The sequence below is a fragment of the Chinchilla lanigera genome, unplaced genomic scaffold (assembly GCF_000276665.1).
Source record: "Chinchilla lanigera isolate Chin_1 unplaced genomic scaffold, ChiLan1.0 scaffold00059, whole genome shotgun sequence".
Taxonomy (NCBI): Eukaryota; Metazoa; Chordata; class Mammalia; order Rodentia; family Chinchillidae; genus Chinchilla; species Chinchilla lanigera.
In genome coordinates this window covers 14664828-14681159 of record NW_004955460.1, presented here as the reverse complement: position 1 = coordinate 14681159, position 16332 = coordinate 14664828, and the positions used below count along the sequence as shown (strand labels likewise).

At 41.7% G+C, this 16332-nt stretch overlaps 1 protein-coding gene across 11 annotated transcripts in view; it reads right to left on the bottom strand.

Annotated features, from left to right (window-relative positions):
- Trrap (transformation/transcription domain-associated protein) overlaps positions 1-16332 on the bottom strand; it is a 119751-nt gene that overhangs the window by 80482 nt on the left and 22937 nt on the right. For 8 of the 11 annotated variants that reach the window (XM_005397926.2, XM_005397925.2, XM_013521174.1 and 5 more), the window contains 10 exons: positions 14526-14604; positions 12393-12627; positions 11325-11691; positions 11141-11238; positions 10501-10695; positions 9859-10050; positions 7927-8092; positions 6021-6277; positions 3997-4197; positions 2487-2638 (listed from right to left, as the gene is read on the bottom strand). In XM_005397926.2, coding sequence (XP_005397983.1) covers positions 2487-2638; positions 3997-4197; positions 6021-6277; positions 7927-8092; positions 9859-10050; positions 10501-10695; positions 11141-11238; positions 11325-11691; positions 12393-12627; positions 14526-14604 — 1942 coding nt within the window. The remainder of the gene's footprint in view (positions 1-2486; positions 2639-3996; positions 4198-6020; positions 6278-7926; positions 8093-9858; positions 10051-10500; positions 10696-11140; positions 11239-11324; positions 11692-12392; positions 12628-14525; positions 14605-16332) is intronic. The other 3 variants (XM_013521172.1, XM_005397928.2, XM_013521175.1) reach the window with 2 other exon arrangements.

Here is a 16332-nt window from a genome sequence, read left to right as displayed (position 1 = left end):
AAAAAAAAAAAAAAAAAAAAAAAAAAAAAATTCACAAATGAAATAGAAAAACTGCCAATACCTGATTTCTGCCAAAAAAAAAAAAAAAAAATTCACAAATGAAATAGAAAAACTGCCAATACCTGATTTCTGCCCCTGATTTTCCGCTCATAATCATGTACTTAGGGACCTCTGCACCCCACAAAAAAAAATCTAACATTCAAAGCCACCAATAACGAGGAGGAAAAAAATGTTTGAGAATGAAATGTTTCCCACCATACTGGACTCTTATGCACACTGTCCACATACGCAGCACGCTAGCTGGATATCTTCCGGCATACTTGTTACACATTTGGCATGGATGGCACACAAGTTGGCTCTTCAAACAGGCCAAGCAGGTAGGCCTCACTTGCCTCCTACAAAGCACCAATAACTGTGCTCTGGAAGCACAGATCTTATCTGAAGTCCAGAGCAATTTCTCGAACCAGATTCTGGGAAGGAAGTTTGAGAATCAGAAGTTCGGTGGACTTCTGATAATGTTCGATTTCACGTAGTACCACAGTCCCAGGCCTGTAACAATGAGGTTTCTTCACCCTTCCAGTAGAGGGCACACATGAGTGGCTCTTGTAGTCAGGTGTTTCCTGGGCGCCATACCAGCAGTACATTTACAGGCAGTCTGCTTGACACAGGCCATGGCACAGGGATCTCCTTTGGCTGCAGCTTGGCGAGCAACGGGAGGTGCTGGCATTAGAGAGCGACTATAGCACAGTGGCGGCTGTGAACACCCCAGGATTCAATTCTAAACCATCACCCCATCAATCTCTATTTCCGCTCCCAAGCAACACTGATCTGTTCTTGGACTTCTTTTTGGCTTTTCTAAAAGGTTTATATAAGTGGAATCCTCCAATATATGGTCTTGCGTTTGACCTCCTTCACTGAGCACCGTGTCTATTGTTGCATTCCTCAACAGTTCACTTCTTACTGCTGGGTAGTATTTTCTATTGTGTCACACATCAACCACGTTAACCATATTTTGTTTGTTTACCAGATAATAAGTACATTACTTCTAGTCTATTATGATTTTTAAGACTATAAAAGCCCCTCTGCTACTCTGATAATACCCCATTTACATTTGACCTCATGTTGTCATTTTGCTTTTCATTTCTTCTCCCATTTTGGGTCATACAAAGGGGAATGTTCCTTTGGTCCGAACGAAACTCACTCTTTAGAATGGCCTTTACTGCAGATCTGCTGGGCAAAGATCAGATTTAATCTGAAAATATCTTTATTTCATCCTCGTTCATGGGTCGTATTTCCACCAGATCCATGCCTCTAGGTTGGCAGACGCTCTCTTCCAGTCTGAGATGTGTTCCGCTGTCCAGTGGCTTTCAAAGCTGCCAAGCCGGCATGCACTTCAAGATCACCACTGCATTCTTCCAGTTTGTAAGATTTTCCATCTCTGACTCTCAGCTGTTTCACTATAATGCACATATGTGCAGATTTCTTTTTATTTATTCTGCTTTGAAGTCCCTCAAGATCCTGAATCCATATACGGTTGTTTAATTTTTCATCAGTTCTGGAAAGTTCTTAGCCATTATATCTCTCACATCTTGTGGGACATCAACCGAACTATGCTACCTCACTCCATTCTGTGTGTATCTTTTTCTCTTCAGAATTTTCCTCTCTCCACATGCATTCTGGGTATTTTACTTCTTATCTAAAGAGTCTCTGTTTGCCTGCCTCCTTCTGTCTCTTAACTTGGGCAACTTCTACAGGTTTACCTGGAGGTATTTTCGAGTTTGCCTTTTATAAACACCTTAAGCAAAATTACAACCTAGCTCTGCTGATTCTAATCTCTGAAGTTTGCACAGGGGTATTTCTGCTTTCAGCTGCCTTTGCTGGCTGTCATACTGCCGTATTCCCTTGTGCACTTACTTCTGCCTGTTCTCTTTCAATGCCCTTTTAACAACTGAGTATCTTCTATAAGCTTAGCACTGTTTCGGAGGCCTTCAAGAAATGGGAAGATATATGGGAAAAATCTGTCCCTAAAACTTACAACACAGAAAGACAACATGTATATACCTAATCTCAAGAGATCATTTTATATCCATATATAGGTTATACATAGCCGACAGTAACAAGAACAAACACAAACATTGAAACAAGTATTTGGAGAAAGATCTCTGTAAACTGGAAAAGTAGAATGTCTAACAAATGTTTTGCATATGGCAGGAGCTATAAATAAAAAAGAAGGCAAAAGGAACATGACCCTTGATTCCTTGAAGCTTACAACTTCATGGAAGCAACAAGTACAGTGAGGTGAAATCTTATTCTCAACACCTACGTCCTCCTTTCCATTTCCTCTAGAGACCAAAGGTAGGTAGAGTACATGGTCTCCCTGATGTGAAGGAGCACGCGCCTTACACTGAGAAGCCTAGGAGGTCCATTCCACCCCTAATTCCTGCAGGAGGGCATGCCCAGTCTCAGAGAATGACAAGACCACATACTTGGGGTGCGCGAGCAGCTGGTAAAGCGCATGCTTATTGTCCTCTAGGCTCATCATGGCCACCAGAAAGCACTTGATCACCTCCCATGCCTGCCTCCGGTAGTAGGGCTCTGTGTTGGCACTTTTCAGGCAGTCCAGAGCAGTTTCAATGGCCTGCAACAAAAAAGCACAGAAATTTGAACTGAAATTATAGGATTCTGAAAAGCTTTCGCTCAAAGCACTGGCAGCTCCCAAAAGAATCTTCGTGTTTGTTTTCTTTTGCAGTTGGCTGATATCCCAGTAAGTGTTCACCAAATGAAAATAAAAGGCTGTTTAATAACTTCATGTTTTAATAGCCAACGGGAACATCACAGAAATGTGTTCAGGCTTTTTTTTTTTTTTTTTGAGACAGAGTCTTGATATGCAGCTCAGGCTGCCTTGAGTTCACTTTGTAGCCCAGGCTGGTCTCGAACTCGCAACGATCCTCCTGCTTCAGCCTCCCGAGAGCTGAGATTACCGGTGTGCACCACTGGGCCCAGGTGTGTGCTCAGGCTTCTTGTGGTAAATGAGATGTGCTGCATTAAATTACAGTCTGTGTCACCTACACACTTGCAGGGTCTATATGAAAATCCACAGACTTTCCTGTTTAAGTTCAAACCTAAAAGCTTTCTTAAATTTTTACTAAATTTTCTTTTTTTCTTAGAGGAATAAAAAGTTTGCATCTTTTCTTCAAAAAAACTACACAGCTATGTAAAGACACACACATCTGTATCCTAATTCCTATCAATTAGGTTGTCCAGGGAGCCAAGGAAGGCACAATCACCAAAAAAACCCAAAAAAACAGTGAAGCCTTTAACAGCTAATACATTAACACTAGTGGTAACTACATACATGTAAGAACCAGGACAGAGACAGCATGAGCTATGTTTGGATAGAGAACGGGAGAAAACCAGGTACTGGAAAGATAATGTTCACAGACAAGTGCAGAATCAACTTGGCTTCTTACTGGTACTTGACATAAAGCCCATGGGGATCAAAACAGACCAAGAAACGTGGAGGGGAACAAGGAGGGGGAGGGGAAAAGGAAAGAAGGGATAAGTAAAAAAAAGAGAGAGAAAAGAAGGAAAAACTAGAAACAAAGCTTTTGTAATTGGGGAGGGGAAGAAGGGCTGGAAGGAAAGGAGGAGAAAAACAAGTGATACCATGCACAGGTACAAATTCTTTTTGATGAATGAGATCACTATGTACATCCAAAATGTACCACTAAAATCTGATGGGTGGAGGCAACAGATCAAGAATTCAAGGATGTTCATCTAGAAAGACAGAAAACTATTCAAGGTTCCCAAGTTCCAAGGGCAAGAGTCCTCTCCTGCCCTCACAACGAAGGAGGTCATCACATAAAATTTTGTTTTAAGTTGGGAACTCCTTCCCCTCCAAAACAAGTCTTATTTACCTATTTTAAAGAGAAATTAAGTTTCTTAAGAAGAAAATACAGCAGCTTTACAAAGCTCCCAAAAGACTTCCCACTTTACCTTCTCCATTGGGAGCTGAAGAGATGCTTTGCAATCCGAGAATTCCACAGTAATGCTGGGGCCTTGAACTTCAGTCACAACATAGTGCAGCTTCTGGGATTCTTTTAACATCTTCCTGTTACTGCCACCAAATTTGCCAAGTACGCGGTAGGCCACATGAGAGATGCTATCCGCGGGATTTCGTAAAGTGCGCCACAAAGCCTGAAAACAAAATGCTTTTGTGAAGCTCTTTCAAGTAATTGGTTCACATGGCTCAGGACTCAGAATTTCACCTCATGAAACATTATATGGTGAAAAGTTTTTCCTCCCACCTCTGTACCCAAAACCTGGCTGTTTTTGCAGCAAAATGATATTATCAGTCATTGATGTCCTTCCCTGAGGAGTTTCAACCTTTACAAAAAATACAACTGCCAGTGTGCTTTCATGCAGCTGCATACACATGGTAGCACAATGTACATGGCAATACTCAAAAGCAACATATAACCAGGTATAAAGTGGGTAGGATAGGCAGAGGAGAAACTCACTGGTGCTCCCATTCTGGGGTTTCAGGGTAAGGCATCTGAATCACAGAACTGCAGAGACTAGTTCAGTTTCACCCTGCACTTAAAAGAACAAACGCACTTAACCGTACCAAAAACTCAGGAAATCTCCCATGTTCTTTTCACCTGCATTATGTAAGTCCTAAAAATGACTACAGTTCACGCTGTAAGTCTATTTCCTTAAATCACTTTCTGTAACAACAACAAATGCTAGAGCCTAGCAACAGTCAACATAAAATTGCTACATTTCCCTACACAAAGGCAAGGATGGGGAAAGGTGCTTCCCACCTCCTGAGCGGGTAGAAGGGGTGAGGAAAGGGGCTGGGGATTTAGCTCAGCGGCAAAAGCGCCTGCCTGGCAAACGCAAGGTCGTGAGTTCGGTTCCCGGTACCGGAAAAAAAAAAAAAAAAAAAAAAAAAAAAAAAAAAGGGGGTGAGGAAAGACCAACACCATGCCAGCTGTCCACGGGGGAGGGTGCAGTGCCTCAGAAAACGAGTAGATCCCACCCTTCTGCAGGATTATCTGCCTCATGTGTGGCAGGAAGTAGCATTGACCTTGTCCTTCTTAGGTACCAGTACATACCCTCTGCCTCCTCTCCTCATATTCTGCTCACACATCTGTACTTGAGTCAGGACAAACTTGGCCATCTAGAACCAACACTCCTGCTTTCAAAGCAGGCTCCTACTCAATCCTGAGTGACAAGAGGAAAAGTAGCCCTCAGGACTCCAGCCCAACCCTTATGCCATCTTCTCCAGTCTACATGGAACCTGAGATCTAAATCCCAGGACAGGCAGGCAAGGAGTCTCCCAATCTTAATCTCAAGTCCAAGGGGCAGACTCCAATCCAGTGCATCCAAAGCCCGCTGTCCTTGGGAATTACTGAACCTCTACAGGTAAGGCTAGTACCATGATCCCAGCTAGGCTCAAATGCTCTATGCTATAGGAGCACAGAAGTAAACAGCAGATAGTCCAATCCTTGGTTACCAAAGACATCACAAATCCTAACAGCAGCAAAACATATTTAATACGAGCTTTAATGAATACAAAACATAAACATCTTTAAGACAAGCTCTCTCGTGGCGTTCTTTTTCCCTTAGGGTGGGAAAGGGTGGACACCCAAACCGTCCCGTTAAGAGTCTGTATCCCTTCCCTATGGAACTGAAGGTCTGTGTGGACAGAGGTTCCTGCTGGGAGCACCACAGTGATGCAGCACCCACAACCCTGGCCTTCAGAGCTCATCATCTTAATGACAATATAACACTTGTGAAAGCTCTCAGAAAAAGGCAACCCTGAAAAACAAGTATCCATTCAACACCTACAGCGCTCTACATATCTTTTAGTACATCAGAAGCAAGTATGGAGCCACAGCACTCCAATTTTCAGAAAGCCTGTCTGAGTAGAGAGCCCAGTGATGGCTGAATCCTCCTACAGACTAGACCTGTGGGGCCCTGCACGCCTGCTGGTGCCAAGGTGAAGGCAGACCTACCTGCATGAGCTCTGCACGCACAGGCTGGATATGGTCATAGAGGAAATCAGGCTGCAGGTTGTCCACGCATAACTCCAAGGTCCTCAAGCCCTGGCTGACCAAAGTCTGAGACCCATTGAGGGCAGACACCAAGGGATCCATTAACATGGGTAGATAGGGCAAGAGGGAGCTCAGCCGCACAGGCACCGTGAGACACAGCTCCACAAAGAGGTCCTTCATGTGCTGCTTGTGCAGGCCGCTCTGCAACATGTTCAGGCCTGAGAACAGAGTTTCATACAGTTAGAGAAGAACAGCATTTCCCAGACATGTAGCACAGCAGCTAAACATTTACTGGTCCACTTTTCACTATAAACATCAAGACTTTTTGTGCTGTACAATCTATTAGCTAAATCTGCTCTATAATCTGCAGTTAACATTCACGAGCCCACCAGGCGTGGTGGCGCACACCTGTAATCCCAGCACTCGGGAGGCTGAGGCAGGAAGATTGTTGCGAGTTCGAGGCCAGCCTGGGCTACAAAGTGAGCTCAAGGTCAGCCTGAACTGCATAATGAGACCCTGTCTCAAAAAGACAACAAAAAAAAATTCACGAGCCCTTTTGCAGTGCCAACAGCAAGGTGTATAGGTGTATATAATTATTATACATTACGATTTTATAATGCAGTACATCAAAAGCCATGCAGTTTTATAATGTAGTTTCTAAAAAAACATGTTAAATAAGCCAGTTTCTAAAAAAAAGTTAATAAGCACTATTAATAAGTCCAACTTAAACACACAGACTCCAGTATGATGTGTGCTCATCATTTGGTGTAAAATGAGTACTTCACTTAAATCTAGTTTTGTTCACTATAAATGTAGAGAAGACTCCCTCCTACAAAATCTATCTCCCACCCTTCGTGAGCATTATCAACTATTTACTAAGGTCCTTTCTGAGACCCTCCAAAGACCAAGAGAAAGGCATTTCACAGTGGACCCAACTCTAGGGGCATTCTGTGCAGCACTGGTGGGGCCAGAAGACGAGTCGAGTTTGCAGAGACACAGAACAAGTTCAGAGCCCAGAGGAGACAGTGATGAGCACACAGTAAGATGCCAGTAGAGCAGTGGCTTTAACACACTAGGAGGAGAGCAGCTCAGAGATGGCAGAGGAAAGAGTGCTCCAGGAAGAAGAAACCAGGCTGAGAACAAAGGCCAGAGAAGAGAACAACTGGAGGTGGGGCTAAAGATGGACAAGGGGCCTAATTATGGCCCACCTGAGGCATCATCTGTGCAAGATTAATGGCCATTTTTATTCTACATATTCACATATGTCCCAGTTGCCTTTAGGGATACTAAATTGTAAATGGCTTCTTTTTAAGGAATTTGTAAAGAAAATATGAGAAAAAACTTCAGTCCTACCCAAGAGCTCACCTATAAGGAAGAATTAAAAATCCCTAGGACAGTGCTTCTACTCCGTTCATTCTCCATAAACATACAATGTACTCAGGTCCCTTTTAACTATGTATGCTGAAAACATTCCTAATCACAAAATTCTAGGGTTCTAGTTACGCAAATTAGAAACTAAAAAAATATAAACTAACTATAAATGAGCTTTATAGCTTGTCTTTTCCTTCTAGAAACATTCTTTCTAGACCTTCTTGCCAAATGCTACAAAAATGCAACCAAGTCATACCCTGGTAACTAAAATCTTCCAAATCCCACCTGACTCTCATTAGGAAGGACACAGCCCGTCCCTAATAGGGCTCCCTTCTAAGCCCCACTTCCTTCAAAGAGAAGGGAGGCTTACAGACATGCCCCACCTGACTCATCACAACCATGACCCGCAACAGTACACAGAGAACAGCAACAATCCAGGCAGCAAAACGCATACACACACATAAATCCAACTAGCAACCAAAGCCACTGTTCTAACCTTGGAGGAGGTTAGGAAGGAGAGGCAAGAATTCCTGATATAAGAGATCATGGCTACCTCCACCAATAGAACGGAACAGGGCTCGGAGCAGCAGGAAGTAGTTGTAGGGTTCCTTGGCAGTCTGTGCAAGCTCCATGGAGCTGTTCACAATCTTGTGTAGATGAGGCTATGGTGGAAAAAAGGCTGATTAGCAGACTGTAGTTAAATGATGTTGGACAGATGACACTTGCAGCAGAAACCTGAGGGTCTGCCCACTTTGCACTTCTTGTGAATGTAGTCACCTCTTTTACAGACCTCCATAGTCACACAGATGAAAGAAGCCTGCTTCCTGCAATACTCTAAACACAAAAGTAACCTAAAAAACCTAAATGTCCCTACCAATCAAATAGGACACACACAAAATGTGAGTCTCAACACACACAGGATTTCAGAAGACTAAATTTTAAAATGTGTTCACATGATCATCAGTATTTTATTAGCTTTTATAACTGTAATAAGTATTTTAAGCCAGATTAGCTTATTTTCTGTTTCTAATCTTGACATGTCACATGCAAAATTTAACATGAAATTTCTGTATTTCAGTGAACGTAAATGTCACTGATATAGTTTCAAACTTACTACATATAACATGGTATATTCACAGTACAAACCAACTATTCCCTTGACAAAGTTTTATCAGTTTTGTTCCTCGAATATTTTTCTTAAACAATACTCCAATACTAGCTTTGTCCTATTGGCTTTGACTCTGATTTTTTGGTTGTTGGTCTACACAGTTGTTTTTAATAATGGCAAAAATTGGAACACTTACATACAGTGAATTAGAAGTAGATTACAATTAAGTATTTTATATTTTGATAACAAATTGAGTTCCTTATATATTTACACAACAGTAACACTAAGAATGTTGATAATTACTATAAAATGGAAAAACACAAAAGAAACTGGCTGCTTGTGGTGGCCAACACATGCCTATAATTCTGGCAGTCTAGAAGGCTGAGGTAGGATGATAGAAAGTAACTAGCAATTTAGCAAGACCCTGTCTCTAAATAAAACCAAAAGGGTTAAGGACAGAACTCATTGCAAAGGTCATAGATTCAATCTCCAGTACCACAGAGTAAATTAAAACAAGGAAACTATCATCTAAAACCAGATGACTGTACTTCACAACACCCGCCATTTATGTGCTTACATCTTCAAAACTTCCCCTATGGAAAACATTCCTCTGCTCATACAACTGGTAAGAATAGTCAACTTTCTATAAGAACAAAAATATTTTGTCATAAGCACAAAAGGTTTTTGTTCTGCCTTCTGCTTTTAGTGGGTGATGATGTCACTACGGATCGCTTTTACATTTCCAAGAATAAAATCTGATTAGGGTTAGTCACATATAAAAACATGTGAGGAGACAAATCTCTAATATGACCTTAGGCAAGGAAGACAAACCCGTAACAGTTTTTTATTTAAATGGTGGACAAATAGCCCTGGGACATGCTGTTTGTAAGTCGCAGGGAGAACTGAAGAAACAAAACTTGATTAAGGTGGTAGGTTACTGATGTGGTAAGAACTGTTCCAGTAAACTCTCTCGTTAGAGAGCTTCACAAAGGTATTTTTTGTTCCTGTATTACTTTGCAACACACATACAATCCAAAAATAGAAGCTCAAGTTTATAAAAGGATGGCAAAACTAATGGCACACTTAGTTAAGAGTTCAAAATTTCTCACATTATCTGGTGAGATAAACAAATTGAGCTTGCTCAGAAACTTGGACCATTTCTTACATGTGGTCCTCGGTTGCTGCAAATCTTTAATGCAAACAGCACTTTATACATATAATCACTAGTTTCTGTTCAAAACTGAAAATATTAAAGAAAAAAAAAAGGGGAACAAAAAAGACCCCGAACACAAATGCTATTTAGATCTCAAACAGTGTTACCTTTAGCATCTGCTCATTTTCAGCTGCAAAGAGAGAGACTGAACCAAAGACCAACTTAAACAGCTTGAGGTACAGGTTGGAGAGCTCCACATTGGAGCCCATTTCTGGCAGGCGATCCAGGAGATATTCCACCAGGATGGTAGCAAACAGAGCAGAGGTAGTAGGATTTGCCAAGAAGGAATTGGCAACGATCTGTCAAAACAAGAAATGCACAGGATAAATGTAAGGCAGCTTCTCTAAGGCAGCTTTCAGAGAAAATAAACTTTCCAAAAAAAGAAAATCAAACCTGTATTAGACCTGCCAAGAAATTTATTATCCACCAAAAGCAAACACACGAAACCCCTTGCTGAGGCTTCAGCCACCAGTTCATTTCCAGCACCTCATCTGTTTCACTTTCCCCATCAAATACCAAAAGCTTGCATTTAGCATATATTTAATTTTTATGAATCAAAGGAACTGGCCCAATGCATCTGAAAGTTCTGAAAACTTTTTTTCAAATATTATGGAATCTTGGCTGTAAAGGCATAACCTTAAGTCACATTATTTTTAAAATTTTCAAAATCAATAAATACAGTGTTCAACATATCAGCAAAAAATTTTAAAATGAATATACCTAAAGAATGTAAGAAAGGAGTTTTATACCTGAAGAGCATAATTTTTTGAGATTCTTTCCACCATATAAGGGACTGTAGTTTGGAAGATTTCCTTAAATGTTAAGGGATTCATCATGGTGAAAACACCAGCAAAGTGTTCCAATACCTCCTTCTCCTCCTTCATTCTAACAGTCTGGCAGTTCGCTACTCGAATATATGTTTGTCCATTTCCTGCTATCTGGACCTAGCACAGGAGAGAATCACCAGCAAGTATGGCAACTGACCCCTGAATACATTCCATTACAAAATCACATCAGATACGGACTTTAAAGACACTGCCTGAATTAGATAATAAATGCTCTCTCCTTAAAATCTCCTTACTAACATTGAATTTGAAGAAGAAAAAACAGAAGATTTTGTGTTGAAAATACGAAAGGAACAGTAAATAAAGCTAACTCCTATGTTTCTATTGCATTCCATTTGCACCACCTCTCCACAAAATACACACGTGCACTCAAAAGAATTAGCACCAAGACTTCAATGCTAAGTTGCATAACAAAAGTAAACCCGAATGTACAACTATCTTAAACCATCTAGTCGCAGACCTCAAGATCCATTCCCCACTTGTACCTCTAACTCTAAAAGCCATCTTCCACACTCAAAAGCCTAGTTCCACAGCACTTCCCTACCTGGTAAATATCCAAGGCCTGCATTGCATACTTCACAAGTTTTATATAAATCTGAGTCTCTTTGGGTTGTAACTGTTTGTTGGGAATGAACTGAGCTTCTGGAAAAAAGACACAGCATATAAGTTAACATGACTAAAACCCACTCTTACTAAAATCTCAGTTCTTAAATTAAGAGCAGAATTACCACCAGGTGCTTTACAGGATGTTATGCCCCATGTGATTGTCTTGACACCACAGACCAAGGTTTTTACCAAACTTCGGCAATCTGTGACCTGGAATGTCTGCTTGTCCTCCTTATCCTTTTCTCCTTGCTTCTCAAAAGGAGGCACAGGGGCTGGAGTCACAGGAGTGGCCGGCGTAGGGGGTGGGGGTGGGGGAGGAGCAGGGGCAGGAACAGGGGCCGGAGATGGTGCAGGACCAGGGGCAGCAGGGGCAGTGGGCACCCCAGGTAGAGCTGCTTCCACTGCTCCGAGCTCAGACTGAGGCTTGCACTTCTTAAAAATGGCAGAGAGCTGATACCGAGCAATGGTGTGGAATTTGAGAACAAAAACCTAATGGGAAGAAAAGTCAGGGAGAAGACAAAGGTCATGAATAGGCCAAACAATCCTTCCAGATGACAGCACAAAAAGATGTCATGAAAACCACTTGCTAAAGTCATTCTCTTCTCCCTGGTTAATTTCTGAGCACTTCCTATGTTGGCTGTTACGTGAAAAATTGTGCCAGGATTTTCCTCTCTCTCATTTTCGATGGAGAGAGTCTGGCTCAGAAATGAGTGACTGATCTGACAAGAAGGGACCGGATGTGACCCAGGTCTGCCAGACTCATCATCCCTCCAGGGCCACACCACTGCCCCCTGGCCTTGGGAACCAACCATTATCCCTCTATTGAGCATCCTTGGGGTCGCCACAGAAATGCCCCTGCTGAGCTACTGTGTGGCTGCTGTGCCCCCAGAACTCTTCCAGAAGTACAGGAAGAACTCTCACACACAGCTTTATTTCACTCTCACAGCAACCCTGTGAGGCATATGCTACGATTAGCACCAATAAGATGAAGAAACAGATACAGAGAAAAGCAACCTGCCCAAGCACAGCTGGCTAGTGCAAGAGCAAGCTGGGATTTGAACCTAGACAGCCCAACTCCTGCACCCACGCTGGGCAACCGGGCCACCTCATAAACTTGCCAGTAAGACACTCCTAAGTTTAACAACAAGCAAGATAAAGAGCACAGGCCAGCTGCTCCACGTATCCAGTACCTCCAGCATCCGCATCAGGACATCCCTCCCATTGCCGCTCTCCTGCTCGCTCTTGGAGCGGATGCAGTCCACCAAGTTCAGCAGAAGCTTGCAGGACATGGTCTGGATGCTGCTGGGCAGTGACTCATCATCAATGTTCTTGGCAAACAGCTGGACAGCAAGCGACAGGTCACTGAGGGGCAAGTGCTGGCGAACATGGTGCACGAGATCAGCCAGTGTACTGTAGGCAAGGGGCCTGCGGGCAGAGAAACCCACTGGTGCTTATCCCTTCATGGCCACCACATGGATCACTATTTGTCCCACAATGCCACCACTAGGTGGAGCACGTCTGCTATGGCCCCAGATCCCCAACATCCATGTTATTCCCTCACGGTTGCACAACTAAAAGGTTAGAGTCTTGTCTTGATTTAATCTTCACTTTCCAAGTTAAAAGATTTAACAGATAAACTTTTGTGCACGTCATGAAGCTCCTAAAAGACAGTGGCACATCATATGGCTAACCTGAAAAGAAAACATTACCAGCTTGACCATGCACTGAGTGGGTTTTGTTGCTCAAAAATAAATAGCATGTATCAATATCTTATATAACATGACCATTTTATGGAGCTACAGGAATAACATTCAGGCTATTAGTTCTTCACTCACCAGACATGTGGACATCTACCACATGCCAGATACTGGGTACTAGAGATACCACGGGACACCAGTAAACAGAGTCCCTGCCCTCGTGGAGCTTAATTACAGAAGACAAACACCAGGGAGAAATGAATTACACAGGCTGGTGAGTGCCGGAGGAGATTTAAAAGGGGGCATGATGAGAAGAACCAATGGGGAAACAATTCTTAAGACACAGGGTCAGGAGGCTGCCTTTCATGTGACACTGAAGCTGAGAACTTAAGGACAAAAAGGGGCCAGAAGGTAAAAAACCAGGGAAATTTCCAGATGGAAGAAACAGGTAAGACCAAAGCCTTGAGACAGAAACTGCCTGACATAGCCAAGAAGCTACATGGCCAAAGCAGGTCAGGAAGGTACAACCCTACAAGAATTTTAGGACAAGTGGGCACAGCTGAGTCTTGCAGGATTAGGTGTGGTATGGTCAAGACTTTGGGTTTTGTCTAAGGACAGAAAGCAAACAGAGGGCTTCACGCAGGAGTAACAATCTCATGTCTCAGTCTAGGCAGGTTCAACGTCAACTTATAAACAGTATCTTAATATTTTAAAACAACATAGAAAATCAATGAGCAGTCTCTAGCATATTCAAAGCATCCTACACATTTTTCTAAGATTCATCCTACCTTACTCAAAGGAAAACAAAACAAAACAAAAAAATGACTAACATTCATTTTACATTGTAAAGATGATTATTTCCACCTTTAGAAATAGTAACAACGCCGGGCATAGTGGTACATGCCTGTAATCCTAGCACCTGGGAAGCTGAGGCAGGAGGATTAACGTGAGGTCGGGGCTAGCCTGGACTACAAAGCCACTGAACTACTCTAAGAAAGAAAAAGAAAAAAAACATAATAATTACAACCTTGTATTTTATAAGTGTAAGAGGATGTTTACATGTTTTAAAATAACACATGGTATGCCATAAATATGTATAATTTTTATGTTTTTATCTATGACAGTTAAAAAATATAATTTTGAAAGCATTAGAAATAAACACTAGAAGAAATTAAACCAAAATACCAACACAGCTGCACAGGACTGAAAGACATTCTCCCTTTTTGAGGATTTCTGAAACAAGGTTTCACTATGCAGTCCAGGCCGACCCTGAACTTGTTATGAAGCTTAAGCTGGTCTTAAACTCACAATCCTCCTGCCTCAGCTTCCCAAGTGCTAGGATTACAGGCCTACCACACCTAGCTCGTTTCCTTCTTTTACACTGGTAGATTGTTAGTCTTTTTAACAATAATGTGCATTATATAAAAAGAAAAAAATCCAAAATTTCTACCTGCAATTTATATCAACTATTCTGATTTCTTGAAGTGAAGGTACATAAAGTAACCAAAACTTCTTACTATTCTAAATCCAATGAGTGAGTCAAGGCCCAAGAGCCTCATAACATTAAGTGCCATGATCACTGTTGCTGGTATTTAACCAACCAGGTAGCAGGATCTAAACTCATACCTGAGAGTCTCCCGAGCAGTATATCCTGAGCCGATTAGTATGGATTCATCAAACAGCTTGTCCATACAAGGAATGAACTCTAGAAAAGAGATACCCATTTGCATGTTACTGACGAGACCAATTACTATTAAATAATTTCTCAGTGCATTTCCAGCAGCCAGTTTGCAGCCCAACATACAAGCCAGGGGCGAAGAAGTGGCCAGAAAGGCACATGTACTATCAGGTCAAAGCACTGGCTCTGCTGAGCCATATAAGCCACTTGTCTCCAAAGGTGCTGTCAGGCTCATCTTCAGTATCAGAGAATGGACTGAGTAAAACAGATATCCAGAAGGATACTTAGATTCTAGAACAAGACTGACATAGAGCCAGCTTCACTAAGTCAAATCAACTACACATTTTTTATCACCAAATAGCTACTGAAGTCAAACACATAAAAGAAATGTGTACACTAGAGAAACGCTGAGTATCTCTGCTTAACTTCCAAAACAGGGCAGTACTGGGGGACGTGCCACATGAAAGCAGCAGCAAGCAGTTCCTTCTGAAGTCACGGGAAGGAACATGTGGCCAACACACAGGAGACATGAAAGGAAAGAAAGCCCACAGACACCCAATGTGGCAAAATCAGCTACGAGATTAGTAAAAATTTACATATACAGGTAGAAGTCATAAGAAACTAAGTCATACATCCTTTCCATGATCCAAAAGTACAATCTCTAGAAAAATGCCCAGCTTTTTTCAATAGTTAAGATTTTCCCAATTCACTGACCTGAGAACTGTGCAAATGGGATAACACAGCCCAGCAGGGCACACGCCTATAATCTCAGCACTGGAGAGGCTGAGGCAGGGGAATCACAAGTTCAAAGCCTGCCTGGCCTGCACAGTGAGTTTAAGGCCAGCCTGAACTACGTAGTGAGATCCTGTCTCAAAAAAACCCCAAAAACAAAAAAAAGAAAAAGATGACAGTTGATATTAGTTCAGATGTCAAAAAACTAAGTCTAAGAAAAATGTCAGTGGATACAGAAATTTTAACTGTAACATACATTTCTTGTATATTATATGATTATAGTTGATAACATTTAATGTAATTAAATGTATATATGATTATAGTTTGTAACATTTAATGAAATGTTATAACATTGTAACATTTAATGAAAGTCTCTGAATATTTCTTTCAATAAACTTTTTGGAGATACGATGCTGATACCCACTTAAGTGCCAGGAACTATTATGGGCTTCAAAATAAAACGACTTTTTATATAATATCTCATTAAAAAAAAAAAAAAAAGCCAATCCACAAAGAGATGCCTCTCGAAAAGCGGAAGAATGTAAAAGCTGAATTCCACAAGTCTAATTGGATAGAATCTTGGAAGACAGCAGCTTGAGAATCCAGCAATCTTGGCGAGCTGGTGTTGACAGTCTAACACCAAGCTTCCCAACCTCAAAAGAGGGTTGCTTATCCAGGGATGAAGAGGGGCTGCCTGGTAAGCACCAAGAACTGCACTGTCATAAGTGAAAACTTCCTGCTACCCAGGTCCACAACAACAGAGGCTAAATCCTCATTACTCTCAAAGCAAGAACACTAGAAAGGTAATCTGAGAACGGCTCTTGAGGCGTAACTCATCCACCTCAGTTAAACAGATCTGATCTTCCTAAGAACTGAAGATGGAGCTCAGTGGTAGAGCGCTTGCCTAACATGTATAAGACCCTGGATTCAATCCCTAGTATTGAGGAGGAAAAAGAAAAAAAAAAAAAAAAAAAAGAAATCCCCTTAAAATTCTTCTATTTTGGTATTGTTCAGAGATGATCA